The 17735-nt window shown below is 43.1% G+C and overlaps 1 protein-coding gene across 1 annotated transcript in view; it reads left to right on the top strand.

Annotated features, from left to right (window-relative positions):
• The window catches only part of LOC144692551 (15-hydroxyprostaglandin dehydrogenase [NAD(+)]-like), a 77851-nt gene extending 73150 nt beyond the window's left edge, over positions 1-4701 (top strand). The window contains exons 6-7 of the mRNA XM_078561551.1: positions 325-488; positions 4225-4701. Of these exons, the coding sequence (XP_078417677.1) occupies positions 325-488; positions 4225-4333 (273 nt within the window). The 3' untranslated portion in view covers positions 4334-4701. The remainder of the gene's footprint in view (positions 1-324; positions 489-4224) is intronic.
• Positions 4702-17735: the final 13034 nt, after the last annotated feature.

Here is a 17735-nt window from a genome sequence, read left to right as displayed (position 1 = left end):
CTCTCTCCAGAGATGCCGCCTGACCTTCTGAGTGTTTCCGGCATTTTCTGTTTTTATTTCAGATTTTGCTTTTAATCTGAGTTCCCCCCGACCCCACCCTCTCTCCCTCTCTCCAGGCTAGGGGTGTTAATGGCAATTGTAACAACCCCACCTCCCCATCCCGCCAGCAACACCCGCATTGAGATTTGCTGACAGCGCTGAAGAGGGAGCAAAGCTGCAATCTCCCTGTTCTGATCAGTCAGACATCGGTGGATCAGCATTGGAGGAATGGAGAGGAGCAGCAATTTCTGAAAAAGAGCTAATGGCAATCCCTCTTTCCTCCAGGAAGCTTCTAGATTTGGAAATTATGGGATCCGAGTAAACGCTCTCTGCCCAAGCTTTGTCAACACTCCAATTCTTGACACTATAAACCATGAAGAAAATCTGGGAAATTTTTATCAATTCAAGGACAGCGTCAAGGATTTAATAAATATCTTTGGAGTACTAGAGTAAGTTATCATTATGTAATCCTGTTACTGTGATGTTAAGTAATCACATCATAAAATATCTTCATCTGATTCTAGATGTTTTTCATTAGATTCTCTAGGTCACTAGGATCAAAGAGAAGTGGGGTTAAAAACTGATAAGTTATCTGCAGCTCCTGGGTACGTGAGCTCCTGAGGGGGTTCATGTTTCCTCATCAATTACCTCCTTTTCTTTTATTCGTTCCTGAGATTTGGGCATCACTGGCTAGGCCAGCTTTTATTGCGAATCCTTAATTTCCCTTGAGAAGGCGGTGGTGAGCTGCCTTCTTGAACCGCTGCAGTCCATGTGGTGTAGGTACACCCACAGTGCTGTTAGGAAGGGAGTTCCAGGATTTTGGCCCAGTGACAGTGAAGGAACAGTGATATATTTCCAAGTCAGGGTGGTGAGTGGCTTGGAGGGGAACTTGCAGGTGGTGGTGTTCCCATGTGTCTGCTGCCTTTGCCCTGGATGGTAGAGGTCATGGGTTTGAAAGGTGCTGTCTAAGGAGCCTTGGTAAGTTCCTCCAGTGCATCATGTAGATGGTACACACTGCTGCTACCGTGGTGGAAGGAGTGAAAGTGTTAAGGTGGTGGATAGGGTGCCATCAAGCGGGCTGCTTTGTCCTGGATGGTGTTGAGATTCTTATGTGATGTTGGAGTTGCACTCATCCAGGCAAGTGGAGAGTATTCCATCACACCACTGACTTGTGCCTTGTAGATGATGGATATTATTCCAGATGCTCCACTTGATCTGGCTTGCGCGACAGTTCAGTACAAAGTGAGTTGAGATGAAGACATAAACTTTCACCAGTTTATTTGGAGCAACTGTATTGACAGGTCACTTTAGGAAAACAGACATCCGTGAGAGTTAAGCTGTGAAATTATAAACAAAGAAAATGCGATCAGAATTCAATTAGTTTTAACGTAATTATGGGAAAGGACAGAAATAGAACAGGAGTTAAAGTTTTACATTGGAGTAAGATCAATTTTGCTAAGCTGGTGAGTGATTTAATGGACTGGGGGAACAGCTACTTGAAGGTAAATCAGTGTCAGGGCAGTGGGAGACATTCGAAGGGGAAATTCAAGATGTTCAAAGTAAACATATTCCCACTAAGAAAAATGGTGCGATGGCCAAATCTAGAGCCCCCTGAATGCCAAGGAGCTCACAGGGTAAGAGAAGGTTGAAAAGGAAAACTTATGTCAGGCACTGAGAGAATTCAATGCCACAGAAAGCTGAGAGGAGTATAGAAAGAGGAGGGTGAAATCAATAAGGAAATTAAGAAAGCAAAGAGAGGGCATGAAAGAATGTTGGTAAGCAAAATCAAGGACAACACAAAGACAAAGAACAAAGAACAAAGAACAAAGAAAAGTACAGCACAGGAACAGGCCCTTCGGCCCTCCAAGCCTGCGCCGATCATATTGCCCGTCAACTAAAACATTTTGCACTTCCGGGGTCCGTATCCCTCTATTCCCATCCTATTCATGTATTTGTCAAGCTGCCTCTTAAACACCACTATCGTACCTGCTTCCACCACCTTCTCTGGCAGCGAATTCTAGACACTCACTACCCGCTGCGTAAAAAACTTGCCCCGTACATCTCCTCTATAGTTTTCTCCTCTCACCTTAAATCTATGTCCCCTAGTAATTGACTCGTCCATCCTGGGAAAAAGCTTCTGACTATCTATTCTGTCCATGCCACTCATAATTTTGTAAACTTCTATCAAGTCACCCCTCAATCTCCGTCGCTGTAGTGAGAACAATCTGAGTTTCTCCAACCTCTCCTCATAGCTAATAAACTCCAGACCAGGCAGCATCCTGGTAAACCTCCTCTGCACCCTCTCCAACACCTCCATATCCTTCTGGTAATGTGGTGACCAGAATTGCACGCAATATTCCAAGTGTGGCCTAACCAAGGTTCTATACAGCTGCAGCATGACTTCCCAGCTTTTATACTCAATACCCCTGCCAATGAAGGCAAGCATGCCATATGCCTCCCTGACTACCTTATCCACCTGCGTTGCCACTTTCAGTGACCTGTGGACCTGTACACCCAGATCCCTCTGCCCATCGATGCACTTAAGGGTTCTGCCATTTACTGTATAATTCCTGCCTGTATTAGACCTTCCAAAATGCATTACCTCGCACTTGTCCGGATTAAACGCCATCTGCCATTTCTCCGCCCAAGTCTCCAACCGATCTATATCCCGTTGTATCCTTTGACAATCCTCTTCACTATCTGCAACTCCTCCAACCTTAGTGTCATCTGCAAACTTACTAATTAACCCAGTTACATTTTCCTCCAAATCATTTATGTATACTACAAACAGCAAAGGTCCCACCACTGATCCCTACGGAACTCCAATAGTCACAGCTCTCCATTCAGAAAAGCACTCTTCCACTGCTACCCTCTGTCTTCTATGACCAAGCCAATTCTGTATCCATCTTGCCAGCTCACCTCTGATCCTGTGCAACTTTACCTTCTGTACCAGTCTGCCATAAGGGACCTTGTCAAAGGCCTTACTGAAATCCATGTATATAACATCCACTGCCCATCCATCGTCGATCATCTTTGTCACTTCCTCGAAAAACTTGATCAATTTAGTGAGACACGACCTCCCCTTCACAAAACCATGCTGCCTCTCACTAATACACCCATTTGCTTCCAAATGGTAGTAAATCCTGTCACGAAGAATCTTCTCCAATAATTTCCCTACCACTGACGTAAGGCTCACCGGCCTGTAATTTCCTGGATTATCCCTGCTACCCTTCTTAAACAATGGAACAACATTGGCCATTCTCCAGTCCTCTGGGACCTCACCCGTAGCCAGTGAGGATACAAAGATTTCTGTCAAGGCCCTAGCAATCTCCTCCCTTGCCTCCCTCAATACTCTGGAGTAGATCCCATCTGGCCCTGGGGACTTATCCACCTTAATATTCTTCAAGACGCCTAACACCTCCTCTTTTTTGATCTCAACATGATCCAGGCTATCTACACACTCTTCCCTAGACAAATCGACCGCTAAGTCCTTCTCTTTGGTGAATACTGATGATAAGTATTCATTTAGTATCTCTCCCATTTCTTCTGGCTCCACACACAGATTCCCACCTCTGTCCCTGAGTGGGCCTACCCTTTCCCTGGCTACCCTCTTGCTTTTTACATATGTATAAAAGGCCTTGGGATTTTCCTTAATCCTGGTTGCCAGTGACTTTTCATGACCCCTTTTAGCCCTCCTGACTCCTTGCTTAAGTTTCTTTCTACTTTCTTCATATTCTCCACAGGCTTCATCTGTTCCCAGCCTTCTAGCCCTTACGAATGCTTCCCTTTTCTTTTTGACTAATTTCACAATATCATAAGACATTTTATCAATACGTTAGGAATAAGAGAATAATTGAGAAAACCGTAGGGCCCATAAAAGACCAAAAAGGTAACCTATGTATGGAGGTAGTGGATGTGGTTATGGCTCTTAATGAATACTTTGCATCTACCTTCAAAAAAGAGGTGGATGATGCAGACACTGCAGTTAAGGAGGAGAAGTGTGAAGTATTGGGTGTGATAAACATAGGGAGAGAGGAAGTATTAAGGGAACTAGCATCCTTGGAAGTGGGTAAATCACCAAGGCCAGATGAAATCTATCTCAGGCTGTTCAAAGAAGCCAGGACTGAATAGTTATTTTTCTTAAATCATTCCTCATACCATTGAATTCCATCTTCTTTATTACAGACCATCAGTTATAGCCGAAGGTTTTATACAACTACTTGAAGATGACAGTTTGAATGGAGCTGTAATGAAAATCACAACAACTAAGGGTGTTCAATTTGAGAACTATTAGCCAAGACCGCGCCTCTCAGCAGTGGGCTAACTGTGACCCAATTTGCCTATTGGCAAGAAATGGCTGCAAAGTTTCCTACACTGGTTCCAAACTTACATTCCTTGCTACTGCAGAAAATTGGAAAATTTTGAAATATATAAAAAGGCAATTTATGGTATTCCATGTAAAACCAAAATATGTATGGGGGAAAGATAATATGACCCTTTCTGACCGGATTTTAAACAGTATATCATTGTCAGCCAATGCAAATAATAGAAAATTGTCATTTTTAATCAAAATTGTTACAAACACTTGCACAATGGTGATCATCAATTAGAATTGACATAGGAACAATAAAACTCTGTGTTGCCAGCCAACCAGCACAATAACTCTTTAGTGGCATTAATCCAGGAATGTTGGGATCGTCATTGTTTTTACTGGGGGAGGGTGGGGCCACGATCATTAAATTCTCACTTCATTCAGCGAGGGTAATGGTGGAATCATCAAATCCTAGGAGGCCATTTGGTCCATCAAGGGCGGAATTTTAAGGCCCCAGCCCCTGGCGGGATTTTACGGTCCCGCTGAAGTCAACGGGCTTTGGAACGGCTTGCCGCGCTTTATGGTCCCACCACCACCACAAAGGGTCTGTAAAATTCGGCCCATGTCCCTGCCGGCCATTTGAAAGAACTATCCAATTAGCCCCACTCCTCTGCTATCCCCATAGAGGTGCAAACCTTTCCCCTTCAAGTGTTTATTCAATTTCCCTTTGGAGGTTATTCTTAAATCTTCCACCGATCTATCCAAGTCCCAGCTAAAATGTGGTGTGTTTTAAGTTACACTGCAAGTCACTTATTCCAGAATTTCCTCATTATTTTGCACTGTTCAAGGGTTCCTACTGTGTAAACATGCCAAAAGCATTACTTGTTTACATAATAACATTGCTTATGGCCATTGTCATAACTATTCTTTTATTAGACAAAGAGAAATGAGCAGTAATATTCATGGACACCCAGTATGCACAGGCACCCAGTATACACAGGAGCATAGATTTTTCAATTGATAATGCTGCTTCATGAAAACTAATTTGATAATCTACCCTATTTTCCAATATAGACAAGCTCCCGTTATACAGAGGTTTTCAATATATGCTGGTTGACAATATACTATACTACTTGCTATGTGCATTTATCTCAGTGTATATCGGTTGACAATGTCTATCCACTTGCTATGTGGCAGAGTCTGCAGATCGCACATTGGACTTACCAGCCAACTCAGAATCCATTGATATAAAAGCAAAATACTGCAGATGCTGGAAATCTGAAACAAAAACAGGCAATGCTGAAAAAACTCAGCAGATCTAGCAGCATGTGTGGAGAGAGAGTCCGTATGACCCTTCTTCAGAGAATTCATTGAAATGGAGTGAAAGCAAGTCATCCTCGAGCTCAAGGGATTGCCTAAGAAAAAGTAAACACTTGCTATGTGTTTCCCTCAGTATATACTGACTGGCAATGTACATACAAGTTTGTAATATCTAGTAATCTTTTTTGTTTCTCTCTATTTTGTTGGTTCCATGGTAATTAGTGCACCTTGATATCTTCTTCTCTTGCACTTTCTATTTCATTGAATTCCATACACTTCCTCCGTGCAGAGGATCTCAGTATACAGTTGCGCAACAATGTATATATTCCCTGTGTCAAGCCATTGTCAATATATAGTGGGTAACAACATATGTACGCTCCCTGTATGTAGATCTTTCAATATATATATTGGGTAACAATATACATATGCTCTCTGTATATTGATGCTTTCAATATATATTGAGTAACTGTCAAGAAGATGTAATAATTCTCATAATGTTATTGGAATTTATTGTAGCCTAGAATAATAGTGGGATGTGTCTATGGGCAGAATTTTGCCCTTGGAGGGGGTGCCCAGCGGGGGCGGGCGGGGGCGATCGGGAAGCTGACCACTGCCCACGATCAGCACCGCACCGCGATTTCACGCTGGTGGGACAATTAAGGAAAGCGGATGTAATTGAAGGTATCGCACATTACTTAAAGTTGGAAGTGATACCTGACACCAGGGCCTCACAGCTGGAGGTTGTGCAACTTCAGTTATAAAAGAAAAGGCTTAAATTTGAACAAGCAAAGGAACTGAGAAAACTTGAATTGGAGGCAGACGAAAAGGGAAAAAAAATTGGAAATGGAAAAAAAACTGGCACTAGAGGCAGCAGAAAATGAAAGGAAAAAGGAGAGATCATTTCAAAAAGAAATGGAAATGCAGAAACTAAACCTCCAGAGGAAAACATTAGCAACAGAACAGGGAAAAAGGAAAGAGGCAGATCTTACCGACTTGAAAGGGTGGAAATTTAAAAAGAGACCTCAGATACTGAGGAAAGTTCTGATGATGAAAAACCTTTGGGCTGAATGTTCCCCCTGTCGGGAGGGTTGTGCGGGGGCGGGCGGGAGCGAGCACGAACTCGATCGGCGCCCCCAATCGGGTCCGCGCCGCCATTTTACGTGAGTGGGCCAAGTAAGGCCTGCCCAGCTTGCCCCAAAGCACTGTGCGGGCGTGGGGGGGTTCCTTGAGTCGAGGCATGCGCACGAAAGAGCGCAGAAATCTCCCTGAGGCTCTGCGCCTCAGGGAGCTCAGTTTAAAATTTTAAAATTTAAATAAAGGACAATAAGAACTTTTAAAACATGTCCCCTCATGTGACATGTCACATGAGCTGGGACATGTCACTGAATCTTTTAAAAAATTTTTATTGAATTTTAAAACACTTCATGAAATCTCATCCCGCCCGTGGATGAGGTTTAATGAAAAATGCAAAGGCCGCCTGGGCTCTTCGCCTGCCCCCCAACCGTAAGGTTGGATGGGCAGCTCAATTAACTGTTTTAACTGTTTTTAACAGGCCTTAATAGGCGACAGCCTGCCCGCCGAACTGAAAATCTAAATGGTGCGTGGTGATGTCGGGACGCCCACCCGACGTCACTGTGTGTCATTTTAAGCATCAGTGAGCAGGCCCCGCCCCCACTCGCCGACCGGAAAATTCTTCCCTTTAACTTTAAACCTAGTGGAAGGGATGTTTAAATTTGTACAAGCTGTTCCAAAATTTGAGGAAAGAGATGTTGAAGCATTCTTTGTTTCATTTGAGAACATAGCTAAACAGAAGAAATGGCCACGGAAAACTGGACATTGTTGTTGCAATCTAGGTTGGTGGGTAGAGCGCATGAGGTATATGCTTCACTGTCAGAAGAAATGTCTGTGAATTATGATATGATAAAAAAAGGCTATTTTAAGTGCATATGAGTTGATTCCTGAGGCATACAGGCAGAAATTTAGGAATATGAAAAAACAGACTGAGCAAACTTATATTGAGTTTGAAAGAGTAAAACAAAATAATTTTGACTGGTGGATATGGGCATTAAAAATAGAGACAACATATGCAGTTCTTAAAGAAGTAATTCTTTTGGCATAATTTAAAGATTCAATTCCTTTGGCAGTGAGAACTCATGTAGAGGAACAGAGGGTTCAAACAGTAAGACTAGCAGCAGAGATAGCTGATGATTATGAGTTAGTTCATAGAGCTAAACCTTTTCTTCATCACTCTTTCAAATCGGTGAAGGAGAGAAAGTGGGAAGGTGAAAGGAAGGTGGGTAGTCAGGGAAGGGAAGGAGTAGGTGGAAATTCCCAGGAAGTTTTTTTCTCAGAATAAAAAGCAAGATACTGAGGGTAGAAGTGACATTCGATAATTGAGTTGTTTACATTGTAATAAAGTTGGACACCACAAAGTCAGTTTGCTGGAAATTGCAGAGAAAATCCATTGGAATTATAGGGGTGCAGGAAAGTTCTGGAAGTAAGAGTACTGTGTGTTCTGAGGTTCAGGCCCAGGAAAAAAGCAGTGGTTTGTGTGCAGGTAGAACAGGAAGAATCAGTGATAGGTAAAGAAGTGGAAATGTGTTCACACCTTTACCCAAGAGAATTCGGAGGAGCAGGTTGCAGAAATGTTTAGAGATTTTGTATGTGAAGGGAAAATCTTGCTGTGTGCACAGGGTGGAGTAGGTAAAGATGTTAAAATTTTAAGAAGCACAGGGGTTAGTCAATCCTTAATGTTGTGGGATAGTGACATTTGTTGTTTAGAGGGAGTATTGCGGGAACAGGTGATAATAAGTAGGGTTCACGGAGATGCTAAACCTATTCCATTGTGGAGGGTTAATTTAAAGAGTAAGTGTAAAACAGGCGAAGTGACTTTTAGAGTGGTGGAAAAATTGCCCATTTCAGGGCTTCAATTTATTCTGGGTAATGATATAGCAGGTCACAAATGTGAGTGATGCCTATGTATTTGAGCAGCCTGTAGAGGTGTCTTCAACAGCAGTGTTACAGAGAGAGAGACCATCCTGGATTGTTTCCAGATTGTGTGATAATGAGATCACAGGCTCATAGGTTGAAACAAGAAAAACAGGAAGGACAGGCAGTTCAAAGGCAGGAAGAAGGTGTTGAAATACAATTAGCTGCCATTGTGTTTAACAGTATTATTCAGGAAAGCAGAGCAGACCACAATTCAACTCAAATGTTTAACTCAAGGCAGTTAGTGGAGTTACAGAAAAAGGATTTTCTAGTAAAGCAGTTATGACAGACATCTTACTCAGAAAGAGAGGCAAGCAGGACGAGCAAGGGACAGATAGCCCTAGTGGGGGTGGGGTGGGGGGAAGGAATCAAAATAGGCTAAAAGGTAGAGATAAAACAATGGATGGAAATACATTTAAAAATAATGGAAATAGGTGGGAAAAGAAAAATCTGTATAAATTATTGGGAAAAAGGGGGATTGGAAAGGGGGTGGGGATGGACAAGAGTTTTCATGATCTAAAGTTGTTGAACTCAATATTCAGTCCGGAAGGCTGTAAAGTGCCTAGTCGGAAGATCATGAACTCTCTCCTCCATCTCCACCCCCTTTCTGATCCCCCTTTTTCCAATAATTTATATAGATTTTTCTTTTCCCATCTATTTCCATTATTTTTAAATGTATTTCCATCCATTGTTTTATCTTTACCTTTTAGCCTATTTTGATCCCTTCCCCCCACCCCACCAGGGCTATCTGTACCTTGCTCGTCCTGCTTTCTACCCTTAATGTCACCTATTAGCACATTCCTTAGCTAATATCACCACTGTCAACACCTCTTTGTTCTTTTGTCTATGACATCTTTTGGTTATCTCCACCTATCACTGGCCCTCTATCCAGCTCTAACTGTCCCACCCCCCCTTAAACCAGCTTATATTTCACCTCTCTTCTATTTTTCCTTAGTTCTGTTGAAGAGTCATATGGACTCGAAACGTTAACCGTGCTCCTCTCCGCAGATGCTGTCAGACCTGCTGAGTTTTTCCAGGTATTTTTGGGGTTTTTTTTCAGATTTCCAGCATCCGCAGTTTTTTGCTTTTACATCAGATTGTTATCCCATTTGGGTATAGAAATGAGGGGGAGAATTTTCTCCCCATCGGGCGGGCCGGTCGGGAGCGGGCGCGGAGCCTATCGCTGCCCGCGATCGGCTGTGCCCCGCCATTTTACGTGGCCGGGCCAATTAAGGCCCATCAGCGTGACACGCGCCCGGTAGTTCTCAGCACTACCTGTGCAGGCATGGGTAGGAGGGAGAGTTGGGGCCTGTACTCTTTCATGCATATGCGCAAAAGAGTGCAGAAATCTCCCTGAAGCACAGAGCTGCCTCAGGGAGATTAAGTTCAGTTTTAAAGGTGGAAAAATTTTAAAAATTAAAAATTATTCAGACATGTCCCCTCACGTGACAGTGTTAAATGAGTTGGGGTATGTTTATGAATTTGCATTAGAATTTTTATTTAATAAATAAACCCTTCATGAAACCTTATCCTGCCCATGGATGAGGTTTCATGAAAAATGCAAAGGCTGCCTGGGCTCTTCACCTGCCCGCCAACCTTAAGGTTGGACGGGCAGCCCTGACAATTACATTAATTAGTTTATTAATGGCCTTAACAGGCCTTTGACAGATCGGTGGGCACGCAGCCAACTCCCGCACGTGTCTGCTGAACTAAAGATCAGAATGACGCGTGGGGTCAGGACACATGCCCAATGTTACCATGTGTCTTTTTACGGGTCAACATGCAGGACCGAACAGAAGATTCTGTCCAAGATCCTGAGGATAGTTTATGAAATTCCAAAGGGGGGACATTTAGGAATGATACAGGTGAAGATACAGAAACATTTCTATTGGCCTGGATTGCATAGGGATGTAGTCAAATTTTGTGGAACATGTTACAAATGTCAGGTGATAGGGAAACCACAAGCAGTGATTAAGCCAGCACCTTTAATTCCAACTCCAACATTTGAAGACCTTTACTAGGGTCATGATTGATTGTGTAGGAGCACTCCCTAAGACGCAAAGTGGCAAACAATACTTACTGACAATAATGGATGTGTCTATCAGCTTTCCTGAAGCAATACCTTTGAGAAACATTACAACAAAGAAGATTGTGGAAGAATGAACTACATTTTTTACAAGATATGATTTACCTAATGAAATACAATCAGATCAAGGTTCAAATTTCATGTTACAGCTGTTTAAGGAAGTAATGAACAGTTTGGGCATGAAGCAGTTTAAGTCAACAGCTTATCATCTGGAGTCACAAAGGGCTTTGGAAAGATGGCATCAAACTCTAAAAACTACGATGACGATATACAGTCAGGGTTTTCCATGGGATTGGGATGGGGAATTCCATTCTTGTTATTTGCTGTTAGGGACATTCCCAATGCATCGACTGGTTTTAGTCCTTTCAAACTAGCCTATGGTCATAAGACAAGGGGACCACTGAAATTGATTTATGAGAAACTGGTGGGTCAAAATCCAGAAACTACTGTCTTGGATTACGTATCAAACCTCAGAGAGAGATTAGACAGAGCATGTGAGTTAGCTAGGGAACATTTAAAGATATCACAGCAAGTGATGAAAGTGAAAGCCGACAAGGAGGCTACATGTCGGAATTTTATTGCTGGAGAGAAAGTGCTAGTTCTGTTACCGGTACTGGGTGACTCATTAAAGACAAGTGGGCCTTACAGGATTGAAAAGAAATTGAGTAAAGTAAATTAATGAATAAATAATCCAGAAAGAAGAAAGAATCAGAGGGTGTGTCATGTAAATGCGCTTAAAAAGTACTTTGACAGGGAAGCGGACCAAAAGGAGGTGTTGGTGGTAGTAGATAAAGAGAAAGAAGTAGAAACGGAGGATTCTGAAGTTGATTTTCCTCTAATCAAATTGGGTAATGACGGGGTACTTGAAAATTTAAATGTAATATTGAGTTGCCTTCCAGACAAGTGCCAAAGTGATTTGGAAAAGCAATTGCAGTCACACAAAGCTAGTTGTGGAAATAAGTTGGGGATGACAGATTTAGCTATATATGATGCCTCTGTAACAGTTTTATCTTCGATAAGGCAACACCCTCATAGATTAAATCCGGCAAAGTTATCACAAGTACAGAAAGAAGTTGGTTTCATGCTTCAAAATGATATCAGTGAGTCTAGCTACAGTAACTGGAGTTCACCTATTGTGTTGGTACTGAAACCATTTGGAACATAAAGACTGTGGGTGGACTATCGAAAGGTGAACATGGTGACAAAAGCGGATTCACATCTTATGCCATGGTTGACGGATTGTATTGAGAAAGTGGAACAATCAAAATTTATCACAAAGATTGACTTCTTAAAAGGATATTGGCAAGTACCGTTGTTGGGGAGAGCAAAGGAGATATCGGCTTTTGTGACGCCAAACGGACTATATCAGTTTAAAGTCATGCCATTTGGTATGAAGAATGCACCTGTGACATTTCAAAGACTGACGAATAAAGTAATTGTAGGTCTAAGCAGATTTTAGCAGTGTGGTTGCTCCACTGGCTGAGCTACTTAAAGAAAAACAAGAAGTTTCAATGAATGCAGGCGTGTCGGAAGGCATTTGACAGTTTGAAAACTGTATTAACTACGACACCAATTTTGGCAGCACCCAATTACACCAAGCAATCTTAGTTGGCCGTTAACGCAAGTGCTAAAGTCATTGGGGCCGTACTGTTACAAGAAGATGACACTGGAATTGAAAAACCGACAAGGTATTTTTCACGGAATTTGAATGTACAACAGAGAAGATATTCAACGATTGAAAAGGGAACATTGGCTTTGGTGATAGCATTGCAGCATTTTGAAATCTATGTGGCAATCAATTCGTCAGAAACAATTGTTTATACAGACCACAATTCTTTAAAGTTCAGGACAAATTTCGAAATCTATGTGGCAATCAATTCATCAGAAACAATTGTTTATACAGACCACAATCCTCTAAAGTTCGGGACAAATTTCGAGACACAAGTGCAAGTCTGTTCAGGCGGAGTTTATTACTGCAACCATTTAATCTACAGATTAAACATGTCGCTGGATGAAAGAAACTGATTGCAGATGCTTTGTCAAAGGTTTGAAGCTTAAAGGGAAAATTGGACATTTAAAAACCTGGATTCTGAACTGGAATGATTTCTGTTGATGCAAAAGATTTGTATATATATATTGTTATGTTAAAGCATACAAATTGTAATGTAATAGTGTGTGTATATATATGTGTGTGTGTGTGTGTGTGTGTGTGAGAGAGAGATTTAATTGCATTGGAGGCAGCTAGTCTTTGTGCTTTGATTTAAGAAGAGATGTTAGGTTTGACATGTTAGTTAGATAAACATGGGGAAAAATCTTCCCCCCGTTGGCGGGGGGGGGGAAGTATGGGAGCGGGCGGTCCTTCGATCAGCATCCCCAATCGGGGGCGCGCCGTCATTTTACGTGGGCAGGCCAATTAAAGCCCGCCCAGGGTGATGTCCACTCGGAAGCGCTATGTGCTCCCTGTGCGGGCGGGGGAGGGGGAATTCCCTCAGCCGGGAGTGCGAGAGGTGGGGGGGGAGGTGGATTCCCTCAGCCGCATGCGCGCGAAAGAGCACACAGGTCTCCCTGAGGCTAAGTGCTGCCTCAGGGAGATCGTCTCCGATTTAAAACTTTAAATACAGCAGTTTAAAAAATTTCCCTGCCATGTCCCTTCAGGTGACACTGTGATTGAAAGATGTGATTAAAATTTAAATACCCTCATGAAACCTCATTCCGCCCGTGGATGAGGTTTCATGCTTTTTCCAAAGCCCGCCAGGGCTCCCGGCCTGCCCGCCAACCTTAAGGTTGGATGGGAGGCTCCATTACTCCTTAATTACTTTTTCAATTGCCTCAATAGGCCATTGACAGGTCAGCGGGCGGGCAGCTGACTCAGCTGCGCCCCCGCCGACCTGAAAATGGAAGTGATGCGGGGTGACATCAGAAGTTCCACCCGACGTCATCCTGCATCATTTTACGCGTTGGCGAGCGGGCCCCGCCCCCGCTCGCCGACTGGAAGATCCTGCCCATGGGGAAGTTTAGAAATATGGGTGTCAAGGGAACATTTGCATTTTGAACTAAACCAAACTAGATTGTTTTCAAAGCAGGGGTGAAATGTGTCACCTAGCCAGGTGAAGTTTAGAAACATGTGTTTATTTTTCCCAAAGATTACTGGTAAAACTTAATACTATGAGAGGGTTTTATCATCAGGGAGATAAAGTCCAAAGACATAGTGAAACAATGGGTATTTGCATTCAAAGGGGAAAAATATGTATAAAGGTGCAAAGGCTGTGTGCCAGTGAAGGCAATTTTAAGATCTTACAAGTATGAAAAGCCTTCGGCATTTATGCCTCAGGCTGCAGTCTTTACAGGACTGAAGTTAAGAAAACTCACTTGGAAGTTGACTTGTTCAGTTTCTTTGTCCAGGTCTTTTAAAATCTGTGTCCTACTGTTGCCTTAACAAAGGTGTAACTGGGAGTTAGATTGATTAGACGGCTTAGAACTGATCACAATAGTAATTTGTAGATCTATGTATGCATTTAAAATCATTTCTCTAATTAATAAATGTTTAATCTAGTTTTATGAAAACCTATAAGATTTGGTGGTCTTATTACTGCTGAATTCAAGGCATGCATCTCAAAATATATACAAATTGAAAATAAGTTGTGATAGTTGTTTCAAGTTTCTCTCTGGGATTTGAATAGCTCAGCATTTACCATCAGCTGTGTCATAACTAACAATGAACATACACTCCTTATATGCATAGGCTCTCAGTATATGTTCCTTAGAAATGAATGTACACTCTCTGTTTTTTTTCTTTGATTTCTTCATTCAAGGGATGCTGGCAATGCCAGCATTAGTTGCCCATTCCTAACTTTCTTTGAGAAGGTGGTGGTGAGCCATTTGTTCAGTGCTACAATTTGATATAGCAGTTTTGTTATGACTAGGCTCGATGTGCTTTTGTCCTATCTGGTACCTAGGTCTATGCAGGTGGTCCGTTTATATTTATTTCTCTCGTGGAGAGATGGTGGTGCAGTGGACTCAAAATAAAGAGGTCCAGGCTATTGCTGTGGGGGCAGGGGTTCAAAACCCACAACAGCAGCTGTTGGAATTAAAATTCAATTAATTTAAAAATCTGGAATTGAAAATTAAGTCTCAGTAATTGTAACCATGAAACTATCAACAACTGTCATAAAACTCCAGACCCACAGCAATGCGGTTGATTCTTAACTGCCCTCTGAACAAGGGCAACTAGGGACGGGCAATCAATGCTGGCCTAGCCAGTGTTGCCCACATCCCATGAATGAATTAAAAATAACCCTATCTGGTTCACTAACATCCTTTAGATAAGGAAATCTGCCAACCTTAACTGGTCTGACCTACATGTGACTCCAGACCCACAGCAATGTGGTTGACTGTTAGCTACCTTCAGGGATAATTAGGGACAGGCATGAATGGGTAAAACAAAAACTTTTTCATAGTAGCTTGATATAACGGAGAGGCTTGTCAACCACATTGCTGTGGGTCTGCAATCAAATTGAGGCCAGATGGAATGAAAGCAGCAGGTTTCCCTCCATAAGGGACATTAGTGAATCAGTTGGGTTTTAATGTCAATCCAGTAGTTTCATGGTCATCATTACTGATACTAGGGGTGAAATCTCGTGGCGGTAACGCAGCTCACCTATTTTAGGGAAGGCTCGCCACATTTTGGCGCCAAGAGCTGCTGGCCAATCAGAGGCCGGCAGCTTTTCTGTACTCAGCAGCTCCACTGGGGGGCTGGTGGCTGCTGCCAGTACTACACCAATCCGAGACCTTGGCGCAAGGAGGCATCCAAGACACAGGTGAGTGATGGCAGGAAGGGGGTGGAAGGTGTTGGCAGCAAGGACAGGGTGTGGCTTTTAGTGGCCCTCCTCTTCCCAATACCGGCTCCCTCAATCAGGAACTGAGTGCCTTTAAATGAGGGGCCTATCCCCAACTTCCAGGAGCCCACAAACAAATATGTCAGAGTTTTCCTCTCATGCTCCCCACATGGCGAACCCCCTGCCGGCTGCTGGGTTAACCAGCGGCAGGATGAGTGGGCATTAATTGCCTGCTTAAGTGACTCGATTGACGGTGGTACGGGAAGGCCACCATGGGCCATCCCGCCATGGGCTTAATCAGGGTGGAACCAGGAAGGTGGCGGGGTCTTTCCTTGCCACCCTCCCGCCCGATTAAATGCCATCCCCACCACCAAAGACCCCATGGGGGAGGGCACAAGATTCCACCCAAGCTTGTTAATTCCACATTTATTTAATTAACCAAATTTAAATTCCTCAAGTTCTCTATTGGGGTTTGAACTGACGTCTACTGAATTATTGGTCTAGGCCTCTGGATTACTCATCCAGGGAAATAACCAGTAGGCTTTTGTACTCTGCATCCCTGCGGCTAAATATATATTGGGTAATAATGTACATGCACACCCTGTATTGATGGGCTTCCAGTATATATTTGGTTACAATGTACAACCAATCTGTATGGAGAGGGGCTCGATATAAATGGGCACCAAAATACTGGCTGTCACTGAATACATTGCTTGAATGCGTGAAGTTATAAACTTGCATACAACAGGTATCATGAACTCTGCAGCCTCTATGGGGACAGGTAAAAGCATGTCGACTTTTTGCAAGAAAGAATAATAAAAATGCTAAAGCTTCCAAAATTTGCTGTTTTCTCTCTATTTTAATGATTCTCTGTGGTCAGTGCACCTCTGAACTTTTTAAAGCCCTGATTTTCTTTTTCTATTTAGAACCATAGAGCCATAGAAAAGTTACAGCAACTTTTCTGTACTTGCTGTACAGAAGGAGGCCATTCAGCCCATCTTGTCCATGCCAGCCCAAGGACACCCAGGTGCCCTTTCTAATCCCACCTTCCTGCACCCGGTCCATAGCCCTGCAGCTTACAGCACTTAAGGTGCAGATCCAGGTACTTTTTAAAAGAGTTTAGAGTTTCTGCCTCTATCACCAACTTGGGCAGCGAATTCCAGACACCCACTACTCTCTGTGTAAAAAAGTTCTTCCTCATGTCCCCTCTACACCTTCTGCCACTTATCTTGAATCTTTTCTTTCATGGAACATGATAATAGTGGAGCCCAGCACATCAGGTCAAAGGACAAGGTTGCAACATTCACAACGATCTTCAGTCAGAAGTGCCAAGTGCATGATCCATCTCCGTCTCCTGCTGAGGTCCCCAGCATCACAGATATCAGTCTTTGGCCAATTCGATTCACTCCACGTGATACCAAAAAACAGCTGAAGGCACTGGATACCGCAAAGGCCCTGACAACATTTCAGCAATAGTACTGAAGACTTGTGTTCCAGAACTTGCTACACCCCTAGCCAAGCTGTTCCAGTACGGCTACAACACTGGCATCTACCCAGCTATGTAGAAAATTGCCCAGGTATGCCCTGTCCTCAAAATGCATGACAATTGCAACCAATTCAATTACTGCCCCATCAGTCTATTCTCACTCATCAGCAAAGTGATGGAAGGTGTCCTCGGCAGTGCTAGCAATAACCTGCTCCCTGCTGCTCAATTTGGGGTTGGCCAGGACCAGTCGGCTCCAGATTTTATTATAGCCTTGAACCACAGATGGATGAAAGAGCTGAACTCCCGAGGTGAGGTGAGAGTGACTGACCTTGGCATCAAGGTAGCATTTGACTAAGTGTGGCATCAAGGAGCCCTGGCAAAACTGAAGTCAATGGGAATCAGGGGGAAAACTCTCCATTGGTTGGAGTCATACCGAGCACAAAGGATGTTGATTGTGGGTTGTTGAGAGCCAATCACCTCACTACCCAGAACATCACTGCAGGAGTTCCTCAGGCTAGTGTCCTAGGCCCAACAATCTTCTGCTGCTTCATCAATGACCTTCCCTCCATCATAAGGTCAGAAGTGAGGATTTTGCTGATGATTGCATCCCATATTACAACAATGACAACATTTGAAAAATACTTCATTGGCTGCAAAGCACTTGAGATG

The sequence above is a fragment of the Cetorhinus maximus genome, chromosome 2 (assembly GCF_964194155.1).
Source record: "Cetorhinus maximus chromosome 2, sCetMax3.hap1.1, whole genome shotgun sequence".
Lineage (NCBI taxonomy): Eukaryota > Metazoa > Chordata > Chondrichthyes > Lamniformes > Cetorhinidae > Cetorhinus > Cetorhinus maximus.
This window is presented reverse-complemented; position numbering and strand designations above follow the sequence as displayed.